The sequence below is a fragment of the Bombina bombina genome, chromosome 2, assembly GCF_027579735.1.
Source record: "Bombina bombina isolate aBomBom1 chromosome 2, aBomBom1.pri, whole genome shotgun sequence".
Lineage (NCBI taxonomy): Eukaryota > Metazoa > Chordata > Amphibia > Anura > Bombinatoridae > Bombina > Bombina bombina.
Window position 1 is genome coordinate 203,105,073 of NC_069500.1, and position 15,432 is coordinate 203,120,504.

At 39.1% G+C, this 15,432-nt stretch overlaps 1 protein-coding gene across 1 annotated transcript in view; it reads left to right on the forward strand.

The window, feature by feature from the left end:
• The first annotated feature begins 10,005 nt into the window (after window positions 1-10,005).
• Window positions 10,006-15,432, forward strand: part of LOC128648646 (survival of motor neuron protein) — a 54,362-nt gene continuing 48,935 nt past the window's right edge. Inside the window, exon 1 of the mRNA XM_053701443.1 lies at window positions 10,006-10,148. Coding sequence (XP_053557418.1) covers window positions 10,095-10,148 — 54 coding nt within the window. The 5' untranslated portion in view covers window positions 10,006-10,094. The remainder of the gene's footprint in view (window positions 10,149-15,432) is intronic.

Consider the following 15,432-nt stretch of genomic DNA (forward strand, 5'->3'; position numbering starts at 1 on the left):
ACAAGGAAAACAGCAGAGTCAGAAACAAGCAAGGGATCAGGAACCAGGAAGGACGTCAGGCAGCCAGGTAATACACAGGAACTCTCACAAACAGGTCTGAGACAACGCAAAGGCAAAGCATACTGAACAGAGGCCCTTTAAATGACATCACAATTCTGAGACTGCATCCTGTCTCACATGGATGATGCACACCAGTCTGGCCATAAAAGGAAGTGCAGGAAGTGAGCAGCATACCCCACAATGCACCATAGTCAGGAAGAGAGGTGAGTAAAATGGCTGCCAGCTGCACATGACAAACACAGCAGGGAAAAAACCCTGACAACACCTCTCAGAAACACATTGCATTTGTAAGCATATATTTTGACAACATATACAGGACATCTTTATTTTTAAACCTGAAAATGTTTTAGATGTTTGACATAAAAATAGTCCAAATTCAACCAATGAATGAATTACAATATGTAGATATAACGAAACAAAACAATTTCTTCTTGTAGTGTGATTTACTGTAATGTGGCAAAACCTGCAAATCATTACATATCACATTTCTAATGTTAGATGTAAATTTGGAGTTTCACTTATTTAGATAAAATATTCTTTATTAAACCACAAAGCTCCTCCTTATACATCAGATAAATTACATGTAACATACAATGAGAAAGACGAAAAAAACCCATAAGAAACAAAAAAACAAAAAGCATTCAGCAGCAAGATAGGTAGTACCCTACTCATAATTGTATTCTAAGGAACTAATGGTATTCGTCTAGGGACAGTTCCTTGAGCAGGGTTTCCAATAAAACCCTCTATATTTGTCTTTATCCTCATGTCCATAAAATATCAACAAATAATCTAATCTGCTACCTTTGCTGCAGTCTATCTCAAAACCTATGGAGGTTTCTCTCATTTTCATACTTTTCCCTCAATTACTTCTGTTATATGTCCGTGGCTATATCAATCCATATTGGAAGTATATAATCTTGGGGGGTAATATTCTTATGATTTTAGCAGATAAACAAAACTCAACAACTCTTGTATCATAACAAAGCAAACTAATGGAGTCACGGGTACCCCCCGCCCTAGTGCCTATCTATATAGCTTTTAGTAGCTCCCTTATCAATTTTCTTTATATTGGGTAGTCTCTTATGTCTAATCAGCGATTTTCTTCCACTAAGGTATCTTTGCCTTTCTCTCTACCCTGTTCCTTCACCCTCCCTGATTATCCAGTAAAACCAAATCTTCTGGAACGCAGGCCCTGTGTCTTGTATAAATGCTGCTGTCTCGTACATCAAATAAACCATCTGTATTCTATTGAGGACCTCTGCCCACGCCGGTATCTCATTTTTCCAATATTTAGCTATAGCTATTCTTGTGGTGGTACATAGGATTCGAATGAAAGTGTTTATATGTGGGTTTAGTCTCGGAATTGTCTCATGCAACAGCGCCTGAGCTGGTGTAAGCGAGATCTGTTCGCTTAACAGGGTGCTCAGCAGTGAAGAGAGCTTCTTCCAAATGTTTTGGACTCTAAGGCAATCCCACCACATGTGAAGATATGATCCCCTAACCTCACACCCTCTATAGCAGTGTCTAGAGTTTCCCAGTGTCATATGAGACGTTTTCATTGGTGTCAAGTACCATCTAAAGGTTGTCTTCAGTACGTTCTCTCTAAGGTCTGCACTAATAAGGCCCTTGCTAGCGTAATGAAATATATCATTCCAGTCGTCAATCGTATACTCTCTTACAATATCTTCCTCCCAGTTCAGCAGTAATGTAGATTTAGTCACGTATTTAGTTTAATGTAATGATATGTATAATCTGGAAATTGCTTTCTTGGGTCTATTGATAGCTAAACATAAATAGTTTCACTTATTTAAAGGGACAAAATTGCAAAAATAAATAAATGAACAAACGACTCAAGCTCATTACATAAGTTTATTTCTTATTATCTTTTGTCATTACATGTCTAACAAGGGGTTAAACACATAAGCAAATTTCTACATCCAGCAAACTCCAATATAACTCCAAGCAAAGATACAGATGATGATTGAAGCATACGTACATACATATACTGCTATTCATAGGATTGCAGTTTATTTCTTTATCTGAAGTGACACAGGAGCAATTGACTTTGACTATGTGTTAACCCCAGAGAAGATAATTGGTTAAAAAAAAAAAGAAGAAGAAACTAACTAAATCAAATGGATGAGTTAATTTGTTTCACTAGATTATTACTTTAATTTTGCTACACACAGGGAGCTGCATAACTATCGCCTAGATTTAGAGTTTTGTCGGTAAAGACCCACGTAGCTAACGCTGCTTTTTTTCCCAGCGCACCCTTAAGACAACGCTGGTATTTAGAGTTGTCTGAGTGGCTGCGTTAGGGTCAGAAAAGGGAGCGTTGAGCAGAATTTAGCTTCCCTTCAACCCTCAATACCAGCGTTGCTTACGGTAGCGGTAAGCTGGCAAAACGTGCTTGTGCACGATATCCCCATAGGAAACAATGGGGCAGTTTGGGCTGAAAAAAAAACTAACACCTGCAAAAAAGCACCGTTCAGCTCCTAACACAGCCCCATTGTTTCCTATGTGGAAACAGTTTCTAAGTCTACACATAACACCCTAACATGAACCCCGAGTCTAAACACCCCTAACCTTACACTTATTAACCCCTAATCTGCCGCCCCCGCTATCGCTGACACATGCATTTTATTATTAACCCCTAATCTGCCGACCGGACACCGCCGCCACCTACATTATCCCTATGAACCCCTAATCTGCTGTCCCTAACATCGCCGAACCCTACATTATATTTATTAACCCCTAATCTGCCCCCCCAACGTCGCCGCAACCTACCTACAATTATTAACCCCTAATCTCCCGCCCCCAACTTCGCCGCTTCTATAATAAAGTTATTAACCCCTAAACCTAAGTCTTACCCTAACCCTAACACCCCCCTAACATAAATATAATTTAAATTAAACAAAATAATATTCCTATTATTAAATAAATTATTCATATTTAAAACTAAATAGTTATTAACTATTTCATAGATACCTAGTTAAAATAATTACAAAATTACATGTAAAATAAATCCTAACCTAAGTTACAATTAAACCTAACACTACACTATCATTAAATTAATTAAATAATTTACCTACAATTAGCTAAACTAAAATACAATTAAATAAACTAATCTATAATACAAAAAAAAAAACACTAAATTACAAAAAATAAAAAAATATTACAATAATTTTAATCTAATTACACCTAATCTAAGCCCCCTAATAAAATAAAAAAGCCCCCCAAAATAAAAAAATTCCCTACCCTATTCTAAATTACAAAAGTAATCAGCTCTATTACCAGCCCTTAAAAGGGCTTTTTGCGGGGCATTGTCCCAAAGTAATCAGCTCTTTTACCTGTAAAAGAAAATACAATACCCACCAACATTACACTTTATAGCACAGTAGTTGAGAGCTTTATATTCCGGCGTTAGCCCATAAAGCTCTTAACTACTGACTTTTTTTGTCGGTAGGAGTCTTGTCGGTAGAGGGTCTACCGTTCAGTTCTTCCAAGACTCCAAATAGCGGTGTTAGGCAGATCCCATAGAAAAGATAGGATACGCAATTGTCGTAAGGGGATCTGCGGTAGCCTGGAGTCGCTGTAAGGAAGTAAGCGTTAGACCCTTTCCTGGCTGACTCTAAATACCAGCGGGCGGCTAAAAGCAGCGTTAGGACCCCTTAACGCTGCTTTTGACGGCTAACGCAGAACTCTAAATCTAGCTGTATATTTTAACCACTGTTTATATACATAACAAATAGTATATACTGCCCAGTGCTTTATCTCTAATGGCATGAGATGATGGAGAACAGCTTGATATCCCGTGGAAGCTAAGGAGTTAAAAAATAAACGGCTAGATTACGAGTCTTGCGTTAGGCTTAAAAAGCAGCGTTGGCCGGTCCCAACGCTGCTTTTTAACGCCCGCTGGTATTACGAGTCTTGAAATGACAGGCTCACCGCTCACTTTTTTGGCCAGACTCAGAAAAACCGCAAATCCACTTACGTCAATTGCGTATCCTATATTTTCAATGGGACTTGCAGACCCTCTCCTGTCAAGCCTGGTACCACATTTTAAAGTCAGTAGTTAAGAGTTTTACACTACAACGCTGTAGCATAAAACTCTTAACTAAAGTGCTAAAAAGTACACGAACACCCATAAACTACCTATTAACCCCTAAACCGAGCCCCCCCCACATCGCAAACACTAAAAAAAATATTTTAACCCCTAATCTGCCGAACCCGGACATCGCCGCGACTATAATAAATATATTAACCCCTAAACCGTCGCACTCCTGCATCGCAAACACTAGTTAAATATTATTAACCCCTAATCTGCCGCCCCAACGTCGCCGCCACTATATTAAATGTATTAACCCCTAAACCTAAGTCTAACCCTAACCCCACTAACTTAAATATAATTACAATAAATCTAAATAAAATTACTACAATTAACTAAATTATTCCTATTTAAAACTAAATACTTACCTATAAAATAAACCCTAAGCTAGCTACAATATAACTAATAGTTACATTGTAGCTATCTTAGGGTTTATTTTTATTTTACAGGCAACTTTGTATTTATTTTAACTAGGTACAATAGTTATTTAATAGTTATTAACTATTTAATAACTTCCTAGTTAAAATAAAGACAAATGTACCTGTAAAATAAAACCTAACCTAAGTTACAATTACACTATAATTAAATTAATTTGCTAAACTGAATACAATTAAAGGGACACTGTACCCAAAAATGTTCTTTCGTGATTCAGATAGAGCATGAAATTTTAAGCAACTTTCTAATTTACTCCTATTATCAAATTTTCTTCATTCTCTTGGTATCTTTATTTGAAATGCAAGAATGTAAGTTTAGATGCCGGCCCATTTTTGTGAACATCCTGGGTTGTCCTTGCTGATTGGTGGATAAATTAATCCACCAATAAAAAAGTGCTGTCCAGAGTACTGAAACCAAAAAAAAGCTTAGATGCCTTCTTTTTCAAATAATGATAGCAAGAGAACAAAGAAAAATTGATAATAGGAGTAATAGAAAGTTGCTTAAAATTGCATGCTCTTTCTGAATCACAAAAGAAAAAATTTGGGTTCAGTGTCCCTTTAATTACAATTAAATAAAATTATCTAAAGTACGAAAAAAAAACCCACTAAATTACAGAAAATAATAAAATAATTACAAGATTTTTAAACTAATTACACCTACTCTAATCCCCCTAACAAAATAAAAAAGCCCCCCAAAATAAAAAAAGCCCTACCCTACACTAAATTACAAATAGCCCTTAAAAGGGCCTTTTGCGGGGCATTGCCCCAAAGTAATCTCTTTTACCTGAAAAAAAAAGTACAAATACCCCCCCAACATTAAAACCCACCACCCACACAACCAACCCTACTCTAAAACCCACCCAATCCCCCCTTAAAAAAAATAATACTAACCCCTTGAAGATCACCTTACCGGGAGACGTCTTCACCCAACCGGGCAGAAGTGGTCCTCCAGACGGGCAGAAGTCTTCATTCAAGCCGGGCAGAAGAGGTCCTCCAGACGGCATATTCTATCTTCATCCATCCGGCGCAGAGCGGGTCCATCTTCAAGACATCCGACGCAGAGCATCCTCTTCTTTCTTCGTCCGACGACTGAATGAAGGTTCCTTTAAATGACGTCATCCAAGATTGCGTCCCTTCAATTTCGATTGGCTGATAGAATTCTATCAGCCAATCGGAATTAAGGTAGAAAACATCCTATTGGCTAATGCAATCAGCCAATAGGATTTAAGTTCAATCCTATTGGCTGATACAATCAGCCAATAGGATTGAGCTGGCATTTTATTGGCTGTTCCAATCAGCCAATAGAATGCCAGTTCAATCCTATTGCTCCTTTAAGTATTTTGATAATATTTTAGGTGTTGGGATAACTGTAGTGGCTGTTGTTGAAGACTTCATAGCTTCAGAAAGAGAGTTTAACAATATGATTTTTCACTTTGGAGGCGATTTTGTTTGTTTTAGACCGCTGCTCCATAACCCTGTCCGCCTGCTCTGATGAGGCGGATAGGAATCGCCGGAATTCAACCCGATCGAGTACGATCGGGTTGATTGACACCCCCCTGCTTGCAGCCCATTGGCCGTGAGTCTGCAGGGGGCGGCGTTGCACCAGCAGCTCACAAGAACTGCTGGTGCAATGCTAAATACGGAGAGCGTATTGCTCTCCGCATTCAGCGATGTCTGTCGGACCTGATCTGCACTGTCGGATCAGGTCCGATAGACATTTCATAAATAGACCTCTTTGGATATTATGAACATTTCCATTAGACACTGACATCTTGATTTGAAGATACACATTGTTATCATTGACTACCTTTGTATGGTGTGTTGGCTATTCTAATAGATACAGTGGGGCATATTTATCAAGGTCTGGCGGACCTGATCCGACACTGCGGATCAGGTCCGCCAGACCTCGCTGAATACGGCGAGCAATACGCTCGCCGTATTCAGCATTGCACCAGCAGCTCACAAGAGCTGCTGGTCCAACGCCGCCCCCTGCAGACTTGCGGCCAATGGGCCGCCTGCAGGGGGGTGTCAACCTGATCGTACTCGATCGGGTTGCATTGTGGCGATGTGTGTCCGCCTGCTCAGAGCAGGCGGACAGGTTATGGAGCAGCGGTCTTTGTGACCGCTACTTCATAACTGCTGTTTCTGGCGTGTCTGAAGACTCGCCATAAACAGGGGCCATCAAGCTTGTTAACCCCTTAACGACCAAGGACGTGCAGGGTACGTCCTCAAAAAAAAGGCAGTTAATGCCTGAGGACGTACCCTGCACGTCCTCGGTGTGGAAAGCAGCTGGAAGCGATCCTGCTCGCTTCCAGCTGCTTTCCGGTTATTGCAGTGATGCCTCGATATGGAGGCATCCTGCAATAACCCTGCATGGCCATCCGATGCAGAGAGAGCCACTCTGTGGCCCTCTCTGCACCGGACATCGATGGCCGGTATCGTTGGTGGGTGGGAGCTGACTTGGGAGGCGGGTGGGCGGCCATCGATGGGCCGTGTAAGGTGGAGGGGGGCGGGATCGGGGGCGTAGCTGACGGGGGCGCGCGCGCGTGCACATAGGGCGGCGGGCGGGCGCGTGCACGGGGCGGGAGCGGGTGGGAACCGCTATACTACAGAAAATGAATGTAACTATGTGGGGGAAAAGGGCAAAATTAAAAAAAAATAAACAGCAGTCAAAGGGATCTTGGAGGGGTGGGGGGTTGGTCTTGGGTGGGGGGGGAGCTACACTACAGAAAAAGGGATTTTTTCTTAAAAAAAGCACATTTTTTTCTAAACTGGGTACTGGCAGACAGCTGCCAGTACCCAAGATGGCGCCCATTAAGGCAGAGGGGGAGGGTTAGAGAGCTGTTTGGTGGGGGATCTGTGAGGTTGGGGGCTAAGGGGGGATCCTACACAGCAGCATATGTAAATATGCTTAAAAAAAAACTAAAAAAAGCCCAAATATACCTTTTATTTTAGTACTGGCAGAGTTTCTGCCAGTACTTAAGATGGCGGGGACAATTGTGGGGTGGGGGAGGGAAGAGAGCTATTTGGGAGGCATCAGGGGGTCTGATGTTTCAGGTGGGAGGCTGAGCTCTACACTAAAGCTAAAATTAACCCTGCAAGTTCCCTACAAGCTACATAATTAACCCCTTCACTGCTAGCCATAATACACGCTTGATGCGCAGCAGCATTTAGCGGCCTTCTAATTACCAAAAAGCATCGCCAAAGCCATATATGTCTGCTATTTCTGAACAAAGGGGATCCCAGAGAAGCATTTACAACCATTTGTGCCATAATTGCACAAGCTGTTTGTAAATAATTTCAGTGAGAAACCTAAAGTTTGTAAAAAAGTTTGTGAAAAAGGGAACGTTTTTTTTAAATTGATCGCATTTGGCGGTGAAATGGTGGCATGAAATATACCAAAATGGGCCTAGATCAATACTTTGGGTTGTCTACTACACTACACTAAAGCTAAAATTAACCCTACAAGCTCCCTAATTAACCCCTGCACTGCTGGGCATAATACACGTGTGGTGCGCAGCGGCATTTAGCGGCCTTCTAATTACCAAAAAGCAATGCCAAAGCCATATATGTCTGCTATTTCTGAACAAAGGGGATCCCAGAGAAGCATTTACAACCATTTGTGCCATAATTGCATAAGCTGTTTGTAAATGATTTCAGTGAGAAACCTAAAATTGTGAAAAAGTTAACGTTTTTTTTAATTTGATTGCATTTGGCGGTGAAATGGTGGCATGAAATATACCAAAATGGGCCTAGATCAATAGTTGGGGTTGTCTACTACACTACACTAAAGCTAAAATTACCCCAAAATGCTCCCTACATGCTCCCTAATTAACCCCTTCACTGCTGGGCATAATACACGTGTGGTGCGCAGTGGTATTTAGCGGCCTTCTAATTACCAAAAAGCAACGCCAAAGCCATATATGTCTGCTATTTCTGAACAAAGGGGATCCCAGAGAAGAATTTACAACCATTTATGCCATAATTGCACAAGCGGTTTGTAAATAATTTCAGTGAGAAACCAAAAGTTTGTGAAAAAATTTGTGAAAAAGTGAACGATTTTTTGTATTTGATCGCATTTGGCGGTAAAATGGTGGCATGAAATATACCAAAATTGTCCTAGATCAATACTTTGGGATGTCTTCTAAAAAAAATATATACATGTCAATGGATATTCAGAGATTCCTGAAAGATATTAGTGTTCCAATGTAACTAGCGCTAATTTTGAAAAAAAATGGTTTTTAAATAGCAAAGTGCTACTTGTATTTATGGCCCTATAAGTTACAAAAAAAGCAAAGAACATGTAAACATTGGGTATTTCTAAACTCAGAATAAAATTTTGAAACTATTTAGCATGGGTGTTTTTTGGTGGTTGTAGATGTGTAACAGATTTTGGGGGTCAAAGTTAGAAAAAGTGTGTTTTTTTCGATTTTTTCCTCATATTTTATAATTTTTTTATAGTAAATTATAAGATATGATGAAAATAATTATATCTTTAGAAAGTCCATTTAATGGCGAGAAAAACGATATATAATATGTGTGGGTACAGTAAATGAGTAAGAGGAAAATTACAGCTAAACACAAACACTGCAAAAATGTAAAAATAGCCGTGGTCCCAAACGGACAGAAAATGGAAAAGTGCTGTGGTCATTAAGGGGTTAAAGGGACATTAAACCCAAATTTTTTCTTTCATGATTCAGATAGAGAATACCATTTTAAACAACTTTCTAATTTACTTCTGTTATCTAATTTGCTTCATTCTCTTGACATCCCTTCCTGAAATAGGTTCAGTAGCTTCTGATTGGTGGCGGCACATATTTGCCTTATGTGATTGGCTCACCCATGTGCATTGCTATTTCTTTAACAAAGGATATCTAAAGAATGAAGCAAATTAGATAATAGAAGTAAATTGGGTTTAATGTCCCTTTAAATAGAGCCCAGTATATTTGTTCTAAAACAACTGAAGTAAATCCCTGAGTAAAATGCAAAAACAATATGTGGACCCATATTTACAAATCCACAAATTTTAATTTTAACAACTATTAATTACGTGTATTATTTTTTGTTTTTAAATGGAAGAACAGATGACAAATAATGTCAGTCTGATTGTGTGAACGTTGCTGTGTATTTTTACCACTAAGGACAAGCTCTTAAAAACATGACTCTTTGTTTTTGGTGCCATGAAAACGACAGTATTTTATTATATTCTAACCAAAGCACAAAGCTTTAGGAATTAGTCTACATATCTATGTATTAGTTCGTAATATAGATATTTTGCCCACGTTCAAGATGGTCTCAACGATTCTGTCTATAGCATTACGTACAACTGTCCTCTACAATTATTTGCTGAGAACTACAGAAGTCTGGTGACGTTCGCGTGATGTGTTACACAGGCGCCTTTCACTGAACCCTAGGGTGAATGACGTACAACGGAAGCCTTGGTGGCTCAATTATAGTTTGCAGGAAGCTACCCTGGCGGAAAACGCGTGTCTATGGCAGGGTTAGAAGAAGGTGGAGAAGTAATATTCAGACGCGGAGCTGGACAGGTACGGAGAGTCGCCAAGGGCAAACCCGCATATGCTCCGCGTTCTTTATAAAGTATCTTATTTAAGATAAGCGTTGTGCTCTACTGACTGTGATCGAAGGCCATAGGCAAACTTCATAGCATGGACCAGTGAATTCTGTCCAAGTTGCTTAATATATAACTATTTATTGTTGAAAAGTCAGAGTAGTTGCAGTGCAATATGTTCTATTATAAAATAACTAAATATTTAAATAATATAATTTTATAAGCTTTTCACATGATATTTTTTTGTGTGTCAAAAGTTTATTTTTTTAAATGGGTCTGCCTTTCACTGGCAAACGTATGTGTCTGTATCATGTACTTGACTTTTTGGATACAAAATAACTTTTTAAATTATTCTTGCAGCTACAAACCTAAAGGTATAAATGCAGAATTTAAGGTAGTGGCCCTTTAGCTTCACCCACCCCACAGAAATCCACATAAAACTACTGGAGTATAGAGTTGCGCCCTAAAATACTTTTTTAGGGCGCAACTCTATACTCCAGTAGTTTTATTTTTAGATATCTTGAACGTTTTTTGAGGGGATAACGTTTTATTTGAGTGTGCTTAGAAGGTATTTAGTGAGATCTAGAGGAACCTACCGTATAAGTTTATACAGAAATCCACATACATGCATATTTAGATGGACATGGGGTGGAGTTTAGCGTCCCAAATTCCAGCGCACGTTTGGAAGGTACAACATCCCGCTGTGCAGTGGGGGTGCGCCATGGATTAGTTCTCAGCGGCGATTGTGGCACCCGGGAACGATATTAGAACAGTGCGTTGCGGCTCCTGGGAACGATATTAGAAAAGAGCGATCAACTCCATATTTACCTAAACGTGTTATAGTTTTACCATGGGAATTACTTCAGAAACATACACTTTACCATGGGAATTACTTCAGAAACTTACACTTTACCGTGGGAATTACTTCGAAAAAGTAACATGAGGGGATGGGGGACCATGGATAGGTTCCCAGAGGCGGTTGCGGAGCCCGGGGCAGGTACTGGAACAGATTGTAAACAAAAGGCTGCGCAACAGGTCCGAAAATGAAAACAAAGGTTTATTAAAGGGACACTGAACCCAAATTTTTTCTTTCATGATTCAGATAGAGCATGCAATTTTAAGCAACTTTCTAATTTACTTCTATTATCAATTTTAATTCGTTCTCTTGCTATCTTTATTTGAAACAAAAGGCATCTCGGCTAAGGAGCCAGCAAATGTTTGCTTCAGGACCATGGACAGCACTTGTTTATTGGTGCTGACCAATCAGCAAGGACAACCCAGGTTGTTCACCAAAAATGGGCCGGCATCTAAACTTACATTTTTGCTTTTCAAATAAACATACCAAGATAATGAAGAACATTTGATAATAGGAGTAAATTAGAAAGTTGCTTAAAAATGCATGCTCTATGTGAATCACGAAAGAAAATTTTTGAGTACAGTGTCCCTTTAAGGTAATAAAACCTTGACAGACATGGACAGTTAGGTAGTCTGAAGCGTTTCAGTTTACAGTGCAGAACATTCATCTTTAAATAGGGCCATAATTGCCCTCACATTTGCCAATTCAAACAATCCAATTTAAAAACAAAAAATAATACACATAATTAAGTTGTTCTATGCCAGATGATCATATGACCTGAAGTTAAAATATATATATATATATTGGAGATAATATACTACGTTTGTAATTAACGTAGACTGATGTTGTGCATACCTTGATATACCTTAATCCTATTAACATAGCTTTAGAGCAGACCCAAACTCAAATCCTAATTGCCTCTGCAGTCAACTCAGCTATAACTGAGTTACATATTAATTGTGACTTTCAATATTTGACTATCTTACATCAGACATTGTTTGAGAGGGTGATGATAGATTGGCTTATAAGACTAAATTAAGCCTCCTACCATGTTGCTCTATTTTATACCATGTGTGTGATCTACACACCGTATATTGCAACAAAGGGAAACACAAAAAAAGAAAAAAAGTTTTAGTCTATCATTATAATAAAAGTTAGTGTGAACACACATACCCCTAACAAGTAAATAATAATGTTTTAAGTTAAAGCCTATATTTCAAATTCACATCACCATGATTGATGAAAATATTATTTCTATACAAAGTAACTAATGTCCCATTCCCTATTAAGGCCTAGTGGAACCCTTGTTTTTAATTTAAAGATCCCAAACAGTTCTTTTTTTATCTAAAATCTTGAACTTGTTACCCCCTCTGATTGGCATCCTGGCCAAATCTATGCCCATGTTAGTGAAATGTACACTGTTTAAGTGTTGAGCCACAGTGGAGTCTTTGTTATAATTCTTGACATCATTATAATTTTCACATGCTCTTGCACCCATTTGCCTAGTCGTTTTACCAACATATTGGCAGTGGAAAATCAAACACTCCAGCAGGTACACCATGAAAGTGGTTCTGCAATCACTGATGATTTAAATTCTCCACTAATATCTAGCATCCCCTGCCTCCACGTTTAAAATTGCCTTTGCGTTCAACCAGGTCCTCCTTTTTCCCCCCTGATTTTAGCACTAAACATGGTGCCAATTTGGTTGCTAAGGTGACAGGTTTTTTTGGAGACAAACTTGCACAACCCTATGCTATCTTTTAATATATCATTGCCAGATAATATAGACAAGTTATTTTTACAATATCTGTACAATTTCAGGGAACTGTTTAGTATACTCAGTAGAAAACAGTATATCCCCCTGTTGTACCCCTTTACTCTTGGGGTCAGCGGAATACTTTAACTCATATGACTGACAAATCTATGGTCTTGCAGAATGTAATACTTTGAGTCGTACCCCCTTGCTTCTAACCTTCTGCAAAGTTCAAGGGATTGCTACATGTAAACATCAGTATTTTTGGTGTTCCTCCTCAGCCTAATGAATTGTCCTCTGGGTATGGCACGGATATGGTGACGTGGATGACATGACTTGGCATGTAATATCGTATTACCAGCACTAGGTTTCCGAAATGTGTGATATTATCACATTGTTCTCCACGTCACCCTCCAATGCCACATCCAGAAAGTCAACCCCCAGATTGCTAAAAATTCCCACAAATTTAGGTTTCATGTCATTGTTATTGACATATGTTACAAATTTCTCAAACCCCTCATCCCCAAGAGGCCCACTGATGATCAAAATTATGTCGTCAGTAAACCTCCTGTAGAGAAGTGTGTCACCCGAAAAGGGATTGCGGGTGTCAAAAATATAATTAAGTTCCCAAAAACCTACGTATAAATTTGCAAAAGATGGAGCATATTTCGCCCCCATAGCAGTGCCGCAGCACTGCAAAAAGAATGAATCGTCAAATAGGGAAAAATTATGCGTGAGGAGGAATTCCAATACTAAACATATAAAAGAAATAATGTCAGTAGAGTAACTGGTAAACTTAGTAAGAAAGTACCTAACCGCTGAAATGCCTAAAGTATGTGGAATAATCGTGTAGAGAGACACATCAGCTACCACCCAAGTGTACCCCTCCTGCCACTTTATATTATCAAGACATTCCAACAGATGATGTGAATCCCTCAGATAGGAGTATAAGCTTTTAAACAATGGCTGCAGAATATCATCCATTCAGACATTGGCTCCAAAAGGGAGCCAATGCCCGCAATGATTGACCTCCCTGGGGAATTCACAGGATCCTTGTGGATCTTGGGTAAATAATGGAAAAGGGGCACAACTGTGTGATCAGGGACCAAAAGTCGTGCATCTTCCTCACTAAATACACCAAATCCCACCCCATCATCCAACAAACTCATCAACTCTTTCTTAAAAGTAGTAATGGGATTCCCTACCAAGCGTTGGTAAACATTTACATCCTGTAATTGGCGTTGTGCCTCTGCAAAATAATCAGTTTTATTCATCACTACGATATTACCTCCCTTGTCGGAGTTCCTAATTACAATATCGTTATTATCTTACAAGAGATCCAACGCCAACCTCTCTGAAGGGGTTAAGTTTGAGGCATATTTCTTTGAGTTTTTCTCACTAGTTCTATCAGCCAACTGTATTATCTGTCAATATTTTTCTGAACTTTTATAACTTTTATTGAAGTATTATAATGAGACTAATGATAGACTAAAACTTTTTTTTTGTGTGTTTCCCTTTGTTGAAATATACGGTGTGCAGATCACACACATGGTATAAAATAGAGCAACATGGTAGGAGGCTTAATTTAGTCTTATAAGCCATTCTTTCATCACCCTCTCAAACATAATGTCTGGTGTAAGATAGTCAAATATTGAAAGTCACAATATGTAACTCAGTTATAGCTAGGTTGACTGCAGACGCAATTAGGATTTGAGTTCGGGTCTGCTCTAATGCTATGTTAATAGGATTAAGGTATATCACAGTATGCACAACATCAGTCTGTTAATTACAAACGTAGTATATTATCTCATATATATATATATATATATATATAATTTTAACTTCAGGTCATATGATCATCTGGCATAGAACAACTATTAATTACGTGTATTTTTTGTTTTTAAATTGGATTGTTTGTATTGGCAAATGTGAGGGCAATTATGGCCCTATTTAAAGATGAATGTTCTGCACTGTAAACTGAGTCTGATTAAGCGCCACTAGATGGCGGGAAACACGTCAGACTACCTACCTGTCCATGTCTGTCAAAGTTTTATTACCTCAATAAACCTGTGTTTTAATTTTCGGATCTGTTGTGCAGCCTTTTGTTTTGTTCATGTTTCATTGAGCGGTTGGTTCTTGCTCCTTTTGGCTTTGCATATTGCATTTTCTCTGGGGTGGCGTGTATGGACGGCTATTGATGATGATGTCATTACCCTGCGACATCGCATTTTCCTGCGGTACGGAAGCTGGAGCGGTTCCAATATTGTTCCCGGGCACCACAACGCTTTGTTCCAATATTGTTCCTGTGCACCGCAAACCGCTGGGAACCTATCCATGGTCGCCCCCACGGCTCAATGTGATACCTTCCAACCGTGCACTAGAATTTGGCACGCTCTACTCCACTTTTACCAGACATGGAATCCAAAATATTTAGATAGAGCATGCAATCTTAACCTTTCGTATTTACTTCTGTTATCCGATTTTCTGCATTCTCTTAGCATCCTTTGTTAAAGGAGCAGCAATGCACTAAGGGTTGCCAGCTTTCATCCATGAACATACTGGACAGTCTGTTGGTTACTCTGCACAATAGTAGGAGGAATTGCACAGTACCGCCCCAAAAAGCGCTATCTTAGCCCCACTCCTGAACACACC